A 14,555-nucleotide genomic window follows, 5' to 3' on the forward strand; every position below is an offset into this window, starting at 1 on the left:
AGGTGATGAAGCTGAATTACAAGTCCAAAACACCAGATAATAATTGTGTGCGCCAAATGACTCCCGCCCCCCAAGGGTTGTGAGCCCATTCAATCCCTTCGCCCCCAACCCTAATTAGCCAGAAGAACACATTTCTTCTCCCCTCCCCTATCTTAGAGATCCTCACTGAGCAGTCCTCCTTATCCTTCCGTTTCTTTCCCAGTCACTTTTTCTCCCTTCCGTTTTTCTACTTGGTTTTCTTTCTGGACCTCCCCACTCTTCCCTCCTCCTCAGCCCCTCCCTCCCCCTGTTGTTTCCTGTCCCTCTCCTCCCCTCCCTCCCCCTGCCTTCCCGACTTGGTTGGGGGGAGGGGAAGGGAAGGGAACAAGGTCCCTCCCCTTGAAGTCGCCCGAGCCTCGTCCCCGGAAGTGGTAATGCACCGGGAGACATTGCCGGAAGTGGCAGAGGCCGGGAGCCCGCCGCTCTGGAGGCGGCGGCAGTTGTGGGGCTGTGCTGGTGGGCCCCGGACGGTGCGGTGAGGGCCGGAGGAGGAGGAAGAGGAGGAAGAGGAGGGGACGGCGGCCCCGGGCAAGCGAGGCCTGGGCTGCCCATGGAGAGCGGCGGGGCGAGCCGTGGCTGGTGAAGCTGGACGCTCATGGAGCCTCCGGAGGAGCCGCTCCGACCTGTGATCTACACCATGGAGAATAAGCCCATCGTCACCTGTGAGTGACCCCGGCCCGCGGCCTACCCCGGCGGGGTGCGGGCTGAGGACGCTGTCCCTACGGCCGCGGCTGCAGTCAGATAGCGCCCGGGGCGGGTGGGGGCTGGGGGGGCGGCATTCCCGGAAGTTATCCGCTCTCGCCTTGTCCCCACGAACCTGCACCCCGGTCTGCGGCTTGGCTTGGGGGGCTGGGAGGGAGGAGGGGTCTCCTGACACTCCGAGTCGCCTCCCCTAAGCCTGCTCTCCTGGGACCGTTAGCCTGCTGCAGCCACAGGTCGGGAGTTGCATGTGTTCCTGGGATCCCGAGAGTGCACTCCCGCGTACCCTGGCAATCCTCCCTGGGGTGTGGGCCTAATGTGGGTCTACAAGGAGAGTCGGACGCCTAGAGATGTTTTTAAAAGAAGGTTGTGTGAACCTTGGTCTAGGTCATCGACCCTGATTTTTCAGGGGCTTGTTTTTAGAGCCCTTTCGTAGGGAAATAAAATGTACTGTTACTCTCTGTGCCCAGGTCCATTTGACAGTTCTTTGAAGGAGCCTTCGTTTTGCAGAGGATACAAAAACTTCCCCAGAGATTAAGTGTCTAAGAGGAGCTGACCCAAGGTTAAAAATAGAAGGGAAAGAATGAGAATTATTGTGGAGCCAAATTCACCTCATCAGTTTGTAAACATCACTTTTCTGCACGCCAAAAGGAAACCAAGCTTTAGTTGCTTACTACATTTATTTATATAGGAGGCCAGTAGTGATTTTCCAAAAAGTTAAGAAGTTTTGAATTCACTATATCAGGAAAACTCTTTATCGTGGTGTAGGGAGAGAATAAAGGCATAAAAGTAAGGGGTACAATTTATTTAGGATTAATGGTTGCTTTTTATGTAGAATAAAACTCATGCATAGGGATAGATTTAAATACTTTAAAAACACTAACTTGAGCATTTATAGCTGTGCTAGACAGTATTCTTATGAATGTCTCCTATCTCCCTCTAAGATCCTTCTCTCTCCTTCCCTTGTTCTGGTCTTCCGTTGTAATTTCTATACTGTGATCTTTATATGTGTATGTGTGTAATTGTGCTCAGTCCTTATCCATGGATGCCAGTTCCTTTTGTTCCTTCCTTCCTGATTATGTACTCTTCATGTTATGCACTTCTCTGATATGATAATTATTTCCTTCCTTTCTTCCCCAATATAGTCCCCTGAACCTCCCTTTTTTGTCTTCTAAGACTGCCAATATAGAACAAAGCTTAACCCTCCCTCCCTCTTGCCTTCCCTTTTCCTGCAGAGGATAATATGATAACCACAGACCCTCAGATTCACTACCTAGGTGTAATCCTCAATTCCTCACTGCTTTCATCCCCATATCTTATCTGTTGCCAGGTTTTCACTTTTGCAACCTGTCTTCCAATAATCCCTCTTCTCTCTGACATTGCCCTCATCACCTCACTCCTAGACTACTGAAATGGGGTTTGCCTGCCTCATCTCTCCACTTCAGTCCATCCTCCATTCTCCCACCAAAGTGATTTTCACAAAGCACAGGTCCGACCATGCTACCCCCATACTCAGTAAACCCCAGTGACACCCTATAGCCTCCAGGATCAAATACAAAATCCTCTGTTTGATATTCAAAGCTCTTCTTTACCTAGCCCCCTCCCGTTCCAGTCTTCTTACACCTGACTTCCTGCCACGAACTCTTTGATCCAGTGACACTGGCCTCCGTGCTGTTCCATGAACAAGACATCCAGCAACATCTTCTAACATCTCTTGGCACCTGGCATTTTCTCTGTCTATTCCCCATGTCCCGAATACTCTTCCTCTTCATCTCCTGGTTTCTCTTGGTTTCCTTTAAGTCTCAACTAAAATCTTATCTGCTATAGGGAGCCTTTCCGAACCCTCTTAATTTTAGTGCCTTCTCTCCGTTAATTAATTCCTGTTTATCCTGTAGAGAGATTGTTGTGTATATTTAATTATTGTCTTCCCCATTACGTAGTGAGCTCCTTGAGGTCCAGAACTGTCATTTGCCTCTTTTTTGTATCTCCTTTGCTTAGTCCTGTGCCTGGTGCTTTGTAGGTGATTAATAAATGTTTTATTAACCTGATAACTGACTCATTAAGTCATTATTTTCTATTTGGCTCATCTAATTTTCTGTTCCAGAGTGTTTTTCTACTGTCTCTCGGTGTTAATTTTCCTTGCCATTTTTTTTTATCGATAGCTATTCTGTTTTATATATTTTGTTTGAGTTCTTCTTTGTAGTCATTATGGCTAGGACATCTTTTTTCTTTGAGGCTTTACCTGAACTTGTGGGTTTGCTATCTTTCTCTGGGTTTATTCATTGTATTCAGTTTTCCTTGTTTTTCTCTTCTTTCCAGCCTAAGTATGGGGAGTGGAGTTCAGTGTGCAAGATAATCTTCGGTCAAATTTTGCAAGTAATGACTTGGGCAGGGCCGACCAGGTCCCAAACTTGGTAGCCAAGACTAGGTTCTTCTTCGAAAGGACTCTTGGACTGCTTCAGTGCTGGGCATTGCTTTAAGACTGCCTCTTACCACAGGGCTTAGGACCTCCCCTTGTATTAGGTTCTTCCTAGGTCTTACCCACCCTGCCCTTAGGCTCAGGGCTGTTGTGGTGCCACAGGCTTGGAGATCGCCTACGCAGGTTTTTGCCAAGGGCTGTTCTGCCACCAGGTTCAGGGCTGCTGCTCATTTGGGATACGGCCTGGAATCCCACAGAGCTGCTTCTTAATACGAGACTTCTACAGTCATAAGCTTTGGGGGTGGGGTGCCTGTGGCTTGTCATTGCCTAGGTCCTTTCTTCTACCACTAGACTGGGGCTGCTGGTTGGTGCCTTCTGGGGCTGGGGCCTGCACTCTTGCTTTCCATCTATCTCTGTCTCAACTGGATGGGTTGGGAGAGGGGTGGGCATGTCTTGTCATTCTGTGGATCCCTGGGCTGATGATGGAATCTAAAAGTAATCATTCTTGTTTCTTTTTAGACTAGTATATTTCTAAGCTCTGCTGGCGTCTTTGTGATCTTGTACCCAGCTGTCTTCCCCCATAGACTGTAATCCCATTTTTGCCATTCTTACTTTAGAATTTAATAAGTGAATATACTGTACTATTCTCGTTACTTTTTAGGTGACTTTGCTTTAATTTATGAGCAATTAAATTCAGCCAAATCATTCGGAAGCTCATAGTGATCAGTAAAACCAAACTCTTAGAATGAAATTTTGCCCTTTTTCCTCAAAAGTCTTTTCCTCACTTTTTTCTGAGACAGTTCCTCCTTTCCAAATTGGGGGAAAAACTTAAGAGAACAACACCTGTAGGGTGGGATCTTCAACTCCATATCAGATGGGCTGCTGGAAACTAATTACAAAATAGTTTTAGATTGCTTTTTTCCCTCCACTTTTTTGAGAAACTTTTAAACTGGCTTCAGTACAAGGACTGAGCACCTTTTCTTACTGAATAGATATCAGCACAGACTTACAGAAAAGACAGGACAAACATTTCCATTGCTAGCAATCATTCACTCAAAATCACAAATGCATTTGAGTGCCCTCAATCTAAATGACCCTTTAAAAAAAAACTTTAGCCAATACATTTTACCTTAGAATTTGTGCATTTCCTCTTTCTATTGAGTCAGATACAAATGCTGGCTTTTCCTGACACTGAATTTTTTTATACATTCTGTTTTTCATTTTGAGGTGCCCCCAATATTCCCCAAATTGGACACTCAGTATTGACCTTAGTTGTATGGTGGAGGATCTTTCTTCAAAGCTTGTTGATTCACAGGAACTTGATATCAGTTCTATCCCTCCAACATGGAACCTGGTCATTTTTATGGGTATAGAAGCATTTTAATCACCATTTCTCATTCCTGGAAAAAGACTCTAGCCTCACTTCTTCACAGAATCCCTTTATTCCTGTAAGATGAATCTCAAGAAGGATATCCTGTAGAAAGCCTTTCCTGATTCCTGCGCCTGCTAACGTCCTCTCTCACAAACTGCTTTGTATTTAATTACTCTCTATATATTTGTATTTATTAACTTTACATTTATGATGTATATGTCATGTATACATATATATTATATGTACTTGTCTGCCATTAAAATGTAAACTTGTAAGTAGGGTTTGTCATCTTTGGGCTTTTATCCCTTCTACATGTAATAGAATATCATTCAGTAGGAAAAAGGTGAATGCAAGAAAATCAGAGAAATATGGGAAGATTTGTACAAACTGATTAGGACTGAAATAAACAAATAGAACTAAAAGAACAACATATGCAAGGGCTACAACAATGTAAAAAAATCATTAAAAGGAAATCAAACAGTAATTGAAAAACCAATAATGGTCCCAGAAAAAAAAGTTATGGAAACGTACCTCCCTCCTCTTGGCCAAAGTGGGGACTTCTAGGGCTAAATGTGAAATACGTTGTTAGATGAATTCACTGTTATCTGGTGTTTTGGGCTACAAAGGAGGGGTCAAATGGAGGTAATAATCAGTACTATAGAAATATTTGCAGTATAAAGATAACATGAATACAAAGCCATACAAGATTGTTTGGAGGGAGAAACTATCGGTTAGGAGGAGTTGGAAATCAGGGAGGCTTCGTGCAGAAAACGAAGCTTTATCTTGAACAGAGGGGACTATGAGGTGGCTATAAGGAGGGAATGAATTCCAGGTTTGAGGGATGGCCAGAGAAAGGCACAGAAAGGTGTGAGATGAAATGTCTGGGTGAGGAACAAAGGGAAGAGCCAGTTTGACTGAATTTCAGAGTATAGGTGGAGGAATATTGTTTAAGGAGTCTGGAGAGATATGTTAGAGACAGGTATAGGGCTTTAAGAGTTTTTATTTTTTTCTGGAGGCAATAAGAGTTGTTTGTGTGGGAGAGTCATACGGTCAGATCTAAGCTTAAGGAAAATTACTTTGGCAAAAGTGTAGAGGATTGATTGGAGTTGTGAGAAAATTAAGGCTGGGAGACCAATTAGGGGTTGCAGTTATTTAGCTAACAGGTGAAAAGGGGTCGTGAAGCAAGGTACTAGTGTGTTGGAGAGGTTCGAAAGATGTTCTGAAGATAGAAATAGCAAGTTTGGGCAACAGATTGGATATATAAGGCAAGGGAGAGTGAAGAGTTGAGGATGGTATGAAGGTTGTAAACTTGGGAAACTAGAAAGATAATGATGCCTTTGACAAAATAGTGAAGTTTGGAAGAGGGGAGGATTGCAGGGAGGGGTAGGAATAGATAATGTGTTCAGTTTTGGATAAGTTGAATGTAAGATGTCTCTGGGATCCAGTTTGAAATGTCCAGTGAGCAACTGGTGATAGAGAACTGAAGTTCAGGGCTGAATAAATAAATCTCTGTCTCACCTGCTTAGAGATGATAATCCTACTAGGACTAGAAGGCCCCTAGGAAGAAATAGCTGAGGTAGGATCTGAACCAGCTCTTTCTGACTCCAAGCCCAGGGCTCCTCTCCACTTCACTGAGCTACTTTTTTGAATCTTGCCAGGCTAGTGGCTGTGGCAGAGGCTCCCAGCTCCTTAGGTGGCAGCAGTGGTTCTGGCTGTCCCATCCCCTGGCTACTCCCCCACTCCCAACATTCAGCTGTACTCCCAGAGGCCAGAAAGTCACTCCTCACCTTGTCTTTGATACCCCTCTTCCCCATACCCAGCCCCTCCCCATTAGCCTTCCCAGCTGCTTGACACTCCTTCCCCCTAACCCCCTAGGCAATGACAGCTGCTCTGGCCTCCCCTAAATAAATCTGGGACCGCTGCTGACAGTCATCTAATCCCTGAGTGGCTAGCTTCCTCACCCTGGAAATTGACTGGCCTTGTCACCCTGGAAGTATAATTGGCCCCTTCGACCCCTTTTTCTGATGATGTGATTCCTCCCTATCCTCATTTTAAGGAACGTGCACAGGCTAGCAATGTACACCTCTTACCTGGGTCTCATTCCTAACTCCCCAGACTTTGTCTGCCATTCCTCTTTGCCCATACTCTTCCCCATCTTCCCATTCCTTTTCGGTTTCCTTTGGTTTGTTGTTTTCTCCCGTTAGAATGTAAGCTCCTTGAGGGCAGGGATTTTTGTTTCTTTATTATCACAAAAAGTGCTGCTATAAATGTTTTGGAGTAAATGGGGACTTTTTTCTTATCCACAGCCTCCTTGGCTATAAGTGCAGTATTAGAATATCTCGTTCAAAGGATATGGACATTTTAGTTATGATATTTGCATAATTCCAAATTGCTTTCCAAAATGGCTGTACCATTTCACACTTTCTCCAACAATGTATTAGTGTGCCCATCCTTTCGCAATCCCTCCAACATTGAGTGTTGCCAATTTTTGTCACCTTTTTCAATTTGCAGGGTATTAGGTGAAACGCCCTGAATACTTTGATTTGCATTTCTCTTATTAGTGATTTGGAACCTTTTTTTGCCTGTGGTTGGGAATATTTCGAAGTTCTTTTGAGAACAGTTCATATCCTTTGATCATTTATCTATTGGGGAATGGCTAGTAGTCATATGTATTTATTTATGTTTATTAATTTTTCTTTATCTTGGATACCAAGCTTTTATTAGAGAATTTTGATACAAAGTTTTTTTCCCTTTCGACCACTTCCCTTCTTATCCTAGATGCATTAATGTTGTCTCTGCAGAAGCTTTTAAGTTTCAAGTTCCCTCTTCTACTGTAAACACAGTATTATGTTCCTTCAGCTACTTTAATCTTTTTTTTTTAAATGGCCTTCTTCCCACCAGCTCTTTTCACCTCACTCCTGATCCCCTCTTTTTATTTGATACTCCTTTCCTCTCCTCCCCTTCCCTTAGTTTTTTAATTTCATTTTTTTGTGTGTGTCTCTTTCCAAAAGGATTTCTCTCACTCTCTTTGTTATCCACCTTTTTCTATTTACTCTAGACTCTCATTCTTTGATATCTTCTGTAATTATCTGGTCTCTCTCTTTTCTTCATGCTATCAAAGCTTCCGAGGTATCCATTCTAAGATCTCCCTTATCACCCTTGTAGGTGCTTTCTGCTACTGCCTTGTGGGACTCACCTCATGGATTCCCCTTTTCCTTTGTGCCTCATTTCTGGAGCAATGCCCATTAATAATAATAATAGCTAAAATTTATATAATACTTACTATATGCCAGGTACCATGCTAAGTGCTACAGTGCTGGGAAGATGAGGAAACTGAGGTTAAGTGACTTGCCCAGGATCCCACAGCTAGTACGTGTCTGAAGCCAGAATTGAACTGGGGTCTTCCTTACCCCAGGCCCACCATGCTGTCCACAGGGCCACCTAACACTGTCCCTGATTGCATAGCTTGTTACTGATGTATACACCTTCTCTTGTTGACCTTTTTTTTTTCCCCTGCATTTACAGAAATCTCATTTTCATGCTGTCTTACTACTCTGGGTCCCAGTTGCCCTCAGAGGTTCCAACTCCTCCACTCACTCCTCTATTTGTCCCAGGACACAGGACAAATAGACTTTTCAAACACTGTATTCTCCAGACTTCATCCAGGGTAAGGTCCTCATCTCCCTTCATCCCCCTTCTCTCTTCATTCATAACAACAATTGTTAATGGAATCCCTCACACCTCTTTCCTTTCCCCCTCCTTTTCAGTCTTTCCCCTCTCCTCACTTACTTCCCTGTAGGTTGTTCTCTTTCTGAGACCTCAGAAGTCATCTTCTCCTCATTGCTAATCATTGCTACATCCCAGTACATCACCTACTCATATCTATCCACTCTACTTCCCCACCCCCCCACCCCACCCCCGCTTTTGTAATAAGGTAGTCCTACCACAGAAGCATTCACCTGTAGGCAGGATATTGTCAGGTTCTGTCCAGTTTGTTTCTCTTAGCTGTCACAAAATATTCTACTGTAATTATTTTTAAGTATGTCAGGAATATCTATCAATTGCTTTAAAAACCCAATAATGGAGTCTCTAGTTCAAAAGTATGGACGTTTGATTTACATGATTCCAAATTGCTTTTCCAAATAGTTATACCACATTAATGTGCCTATCCTTCCACAACCCCCCATAACATTGACATTTGTTGTTTTGGAGTCATTTTTGCTTATTTGCTGGGTCCAGTCCAAGGTGAAACCTCAGAGTTGTTTTGATTTGGATTTCTGTTATTATTAGTGATTTGGAGCATTTTTTCATATGATTGTAAATACTTTGCAGTTTTTCTTTTGAGATATATGTTCTTTGACCTCTTATCTATTGGGGAATGTTTGTTTTTTCCAATTCTTCCTTCCATAGCTCTCATTCCCCCTCCCCCAATTTCTTCTCATGCTCATTTCTTTTCCAGTTGTTTCTTCTTGCTCTCTCATTCCTTTTAAAAAACCATTTTTAATTTAAGAAATAACTCTGGCTTCATTTCTTCAAGGAATTCTAGTTGAATTTATGCTCAGGCTGTGTTTTGGAATAATTCTCTTCTTCTGAGTTGGTGTCTTGAACATCCCTGTCACCATAATAGCTCTTTATGGTGAGCTTTTATTGTTGTTTGCTCATTCTTTCAGCTTTACTTTTTGATCTTAGAGTCAGACTATGCATACTTTTGGAGGAAATGGCTGGTCTGTGCTTGGTCAGATTTTGAGTCCTGCCTCTGCTTTTGGGGCTTATTGAGTGTTCTTTGTAGTGAATAAAAGCTGCCAGTTGGCACCTCTTCTTGCCCTATTGAACAACAGAGCCTACCCTTGATCAATCCCTGCTCTGGAAGACTCAACGTGGCTAGCTCTTGGGTAAATCGTGTGCCCAGTGTCTTGAGACTTCCCTGTCTGTCTCCTTATGTCACCTGGGCTGGAAAAATAACTCACTGATGTTTTCCTTCTGAGCAGAGCTTGATCTCTAATGTTTTGTAGATCTTTATTAAGCAGTTGTTGGAGAGAATTCTGCTATACTCTTTCCTTCTATTCCACTGAAAAGATGATCCACTTGTCTTGGCTGGTCCACTTGTTAATATTTTATCCTAATTTGTAAAGTATTCCTTTGGTCACTAGATTGCTATAGAATTTAATCTGTAAATTAACTTTGATAGTATTATCATTGTTATTATATTGGTATGTCCTAGTTGTGGTCACTGAAAATTTTTCTAGCTGTTAAAGTTTTTTTTTTCTTGTTCTTTATTTCTTTGGTAGATTGATTTTCAGATATCTTGTGCATTTTGTGGTTATTTTGAATGAAATTTCTTTTTCTGTCATTTCCTCTTGGATTTTGCTGCTATTATGTGGAAGTACTGTTGATGTTTGGGGGTTTATTTTATAGCCAGCAGCTTTGTTGATTCTATTAATTGTCTCAATTTCTTTGCTAACATCTTAGGATTTTTAAAGTAAATGATCATGTCATCTGGAAATGGTGATAATTTTGTCTCCTTGTTTGTTTTCATACTGTTAATTTCTTTTTCTTATTGAATTTCTAAAACTATGTCAAGTAATAGTATCTTTATTCTATATATATTGGAAAAGCTCCTAGTGTATCTCCCCTGTATGTGATGTTTGCTTTTGGTTTAAGTTACTTTTTTTAACATTAAAAAAAAGATTTAAGAATCACGGTAGCCCTTTCTAAAAGTGATACTTGTTGCTTATCTTTTTTTGACTTTAAAATTTTTTTTAATTAATAGTATAAGTTTTTATTTTTCAGGCAATTAGTGTTGTTTTGCACCATGTTTCCTTAATTTGTGATTTTCTGAATTTATAAGTTTGGTGATAGTAATATGTTAAGAAGCTTTGGCTTTGCTTCCTACTGGGCAGTCTTTATATATCGTTATTAGTTTCAGTGTGTGAAACAGTGTCTGGTTTGTATTCACTGGAAATTACGTTATCCTTTCTTTTTTTAACTTGCTAAAAATATATTTTCTACCTGTTGGGGTGGGGAGTTCTCTGTATGCTTATACTTAGGTTCTTTTTTTGTTTTTTTAGCATTAGTGAATGTTCTGCTTCATCAAAGGCCTTTTCTTCATCTATTGAAATCATAACTGTTATGAATGATTTTGTTTTTGATATAATTAATGATATCAATTTTTTTTACCCCTTGGTGATCTCCTTCCGCCCTCTCTGATCTGTGACACTGGCCTCCTTGCTGTTCCACAAACAGGATACTTTATCTAGCTCTGGGCACTTTCTGTGACTGTCGCCCATACCTGGAATGATCTCCCTCATCTCTGCCTTTAACTTAACTTGGCTTTCTTCAAGCCCCAATTTAAACATCATGTTTTATAAGAAGCCTTTCCTAATCTCTCTTAATTCTAATACCTTCCTCTGTTAATTATTTCCTATTCTGTAAATAGCTTGTTTGTATGTATTTATTTGCTTATTGTTTCCCCTGTTAGATTATGAGCTACCTGACAGCAAGGGCTATCTTTTGCCTCTTTTTGTATCTCCAGTGCTTAGCAAAAGCCTGGTACGAAGCAGGTGCTTTATAAATGCTTATAGTAACAGTTAAGGTGTTGAACAAAAAGAGAATAGGCTGGATTGCCTTTGGAAATTGTAAAACTCCTTTAATGGAACCCAAGTTTTCTATGAAAACAAATTTCTAGCTTTTAAAATACATTCTACTAGGGGTGTAGCTTGGTGGCTCAGTGGATAGACCACCAGCCCTGGAGTTAGGAGGACCTGAGTTCAAAGCCAGTCTCAGACCAGACATTTGACACTTACTAGCTGTGTGACCCTGGGCAAGTCACTTAACCCCAATTGCCTCACCAAAAAAAAAAAATTAGATTCTACCAGCATTGCTATTTTAATGAGGCAAAGAATGGAAGAGGCTCTGAAAAATTAAAAATGAAGACCACACAAAGACCAATGGAGAAACACATGGTTTGAGCAGGTTACAACATATAATCAATGAGGAATTCTTAAGAACAGGAATAAAAGATGCTATCAGGGAATTGTAAGATAGGAAGAGAAGATAGATTGGTCATGTGGGTGAGGCAGTAGATAGCCAAAGTGCTCCGTTGGTGTGTTTGTTCATAATAAAAGGAGAAATTGAAGTTCTTCAGCATGCTGAGTGGACCCCTCATGGCAAGCTTATGGGAGGATATGGAAAAGAGTGACAGGAAATGTTTGTTGATGGGGACTTCAAAATGAGTGAAGTTACAGATTAATTTATTTTAAGTAGTGAGGATATTTTTATGTGTGGATTTTTCTTAACACCTTGCAGTAATTTAGTGATTTTTCCATTACTGTCTGTACCCTACATGTTGTGAACCAATCAGGTATTCAAAAAGAAAAAATTTAAGATTGAAATTCAATTTGCACCTCACTCTACTTTGCATCTGCTGCTCTGTCTGGTTTCATCTTCAAAGAACAAGATGCCCCTCTCAGGATAAATTCATCTCTTCTAATCTTACCGCCATGCTGCTGTCTCAAGCCTTGATTGATACCATCTCCCTCAGCCTCCTCTCCCCTCTGAATGGAGGTCTGGAGGGCAGAGTATCAAATTCCTCCCAATGCCTTCCTTTAGAGGCAGAAACTAAACTCTGCTCACTCCACTTTTCATCGTGCTGCTCTTCCTCGTCTCAGCTCCAAAGAAGATATCCCTTGGTGTCCGTCCCCCTCCCCCTTTACTGTCTCCTTTTTTGTGTTGTCTCCCACTTTAGACTGTAAGATCCTTGAGGTGAAGGACTTCTTTTTACTAATTGTATCCCCAGTTCCTAGCACAATAACTGGCATATAGTAGGTGCGTTATAAATGTTGATCGAATTAGAAATTCACTTAATGGCACAGAAACTAATGTTTTATACATATGATCATAGATCTGTAGCTGAGAGGGACTTCAGACCATCTGATCCAACTTTTTCATTGTATAGATGTGGAAACTGAGGCCTAGGGAGATAGTGCAATTTAGTTAGCAGCATTTAAAGTTGGGTCCTTTGACTCCAGAGCCTGTATTCATGTGTATATGTGTTTACATTTTAAATTTTCTCCCCTTTTTTTTGCATAAATTTAACATAAAGGAAAAGGAAGGGAACAAGCATTTTTTAAGTACCTGCTATGTGCCAGGGACTGTGCTAAGCATTTTACAAATAGTATCTCAGCAATAATCAAACATTTTCACATAAAAAAAGAAAAAAGAAGGGGAACAGTGAATCTGTTACATATAATTTGATTTTTTTAAAGAATATACTTAATCTAATACAATGGTACCAGTATTATCCTGTTGTCTTTATGTTCCCTTCTAAGCTTCTGTTTTTTAAAAAAAAAATTTCTTTGGCCATCTTTTCTCTTTTTTTTTTCATGTCTAATTCTGTTCTCTTCTATTTTCCTCACAAAAACAAGCTTTCCCTTGTAGCAAAAAGTATAGTTAGGCATAGCAAATATCCTCGTTCTGCTTCTCTAGTTCATCCCCTCTCTCTTAATAGGTACAAGGCTCTGCATTTATCTTAAGTCCATCCTTGAAGACAGTTGGGTTCTGAAGGAACACTTGTCTCTTTTCCCCGTAGTAGAATGTGAGTACTTCAGATTGTTCAGATTTTCTACTCTTCTAGTTTTTTCTTGTCTCCAGTATTTACATTTCAAGATTCTCTCCAACTCTGGTCTTTAATCAGGAATGCTTAAAAATCCCTTTTTATAATCCCTCTAGGATTATACTCAGTTAAGTTAAGGCTAAGTTATTCTTAGTTCTAAACCTTTTATTCTTGGCTTCAACCTTTTTTCTTTTGCCTTTTGGAACATCATATTCCAAAATTTCCCCTCTTTTTGAGTAGTTGTGGCATGATCTTAATGTAAATTAGACACTTGAACTCTTTCTTTCTGGATGTTTGGCAGTTTTTGCTACAAAAAGTGTTGTTTTATAGTTTTCCAAATTGGACTAGCAACAATTCAACTCCAGGTGAACTGTCTCTGCATTCTTGATATTAAGCCAGCCTATTCATAATAATAATATTTTGAATATATTTCTGTAGTCTCTTTGATAATGTGCTATTTGAGGTTTTTGTACCAATATTAATTAATAGTATTGGTTTATAATTTGCTTCATTCCTCTTTGGTTTAGGTATCAAGACTGTACTCATTTCGTGGAAGACATTTGGTAAAGTGCATTCTATTTTTAACAAATATATTTTGAATTTTCTTCAAATGTCTTGCCTTCTCTAAACATTCTACCTTCCATTAACCTTGAAGTCTCACAGGACCAGCACTTCAGAATCAGCATGTCCCAGCCCTAGTTCATATCATAAACTATTTATGCTATAGACCTAGTTCGTAACCTGCCCTTCCTTCTGACTTCACTATTTCTAACTATGGCACCTACTCTCCCATATTCACCATTACGGGAGTGTCTTTGTCTCTTTCCCTCACCTTTCAGCAGTTACCAGACTGCTGATTTCACCTCAGTCTTTCAAATTCAGCCCCTTCTCTCTTCCTATTTTGACTGTCCTAGTACATACAGGACCTTATTACCACACTCTGGGATCATTGCAGTAGCAGTGGGCTTCCTGTTTCTTTTCTCCCACCTCCAAACTATCTTTTTTACCACTGTAAAAAATAATCTCTCCTTTTGCATATATATGGTTATTCCATTCCCGTGCTCAGAAAGTAGCTCTCTTGCTAGCAAATAAAGTTCAAACTGTCATGCCTGATTTGCCGTCTTCTCCACTTCCCCCCATGTAAGTTAGGTTGGTTCTTTTCCTAATCCCAAGAATTGATTGGCTCAGGGGTATAAGGCTCGAACTGTCTAGCAATTGGTCCTGCTTTCCAGTGACATCAGGCCATATTGCTGTGGCTTCTTTCTTATCTAAGGACAAGAAAGGCACACCTGTCCAATCCCTTCAGACATATCCCAAGACTGAATGAGTAACCACACTGTGCCCTGCTAGCCAGGTACTCTTTCATTTGGAGACAAGGTGGGGTTGCGCATACCTCATAAGAGTTGATTTTTTGT

At 40.9% G+C, this 14,555-nt stretch overlaps 1 protein-coding gene across 4 annotated transcripts in view; it reads left to right on the plus strand.

Annotated features, from left to right (window-relative positions):
- The first annotated feature begins 411 nt into the window (after positions 1-411).
- Positions 412-14,555, plus strand: part of TRAPPC10 (trafficking protein particle complex subunit 10) — a 105,022-nt gene continuing 90,878 nt past the window's right edge. The window contains exon 1 of one of the 4 annotated variants that reach the window (XM_020995901.2): positions 412-701. In XM_020995901.2, coding sequence (XP_020851560.1) covers positions 635-701 — 67 coding nt within the window. In that variant the 5' untranslated portion in view covers positions 412-634. Of the gene's footprint in view, positions 702-8,096; positions 8,197-14,555 lie in introns of those variants that run through there. The other 3 variants (XM_078146534.1, XM_020995897.2, XM_020995898.2) reach the window with 3 other exon arrangements.

The sequence above is a fragment of the Phascolarctos cinereus genome, unplaced genomic scaffold (assembly GCF_003287225.1).
Source record: "Phascolarctos cinereus isolate Bilbo 61053 unplaced genomic scaffold, phaCin_HiC Scaffold_726;HRSCAF=1367, whole genome shotgun sequence".
In the NCBI taxonomy this organism is placed as follows: Eukaryota; Metazoa; Chordata; class Mammalia; order Diprotodontia; family Phascolarctidae; genus Phascolarctos; species Phascolarctos cinereus.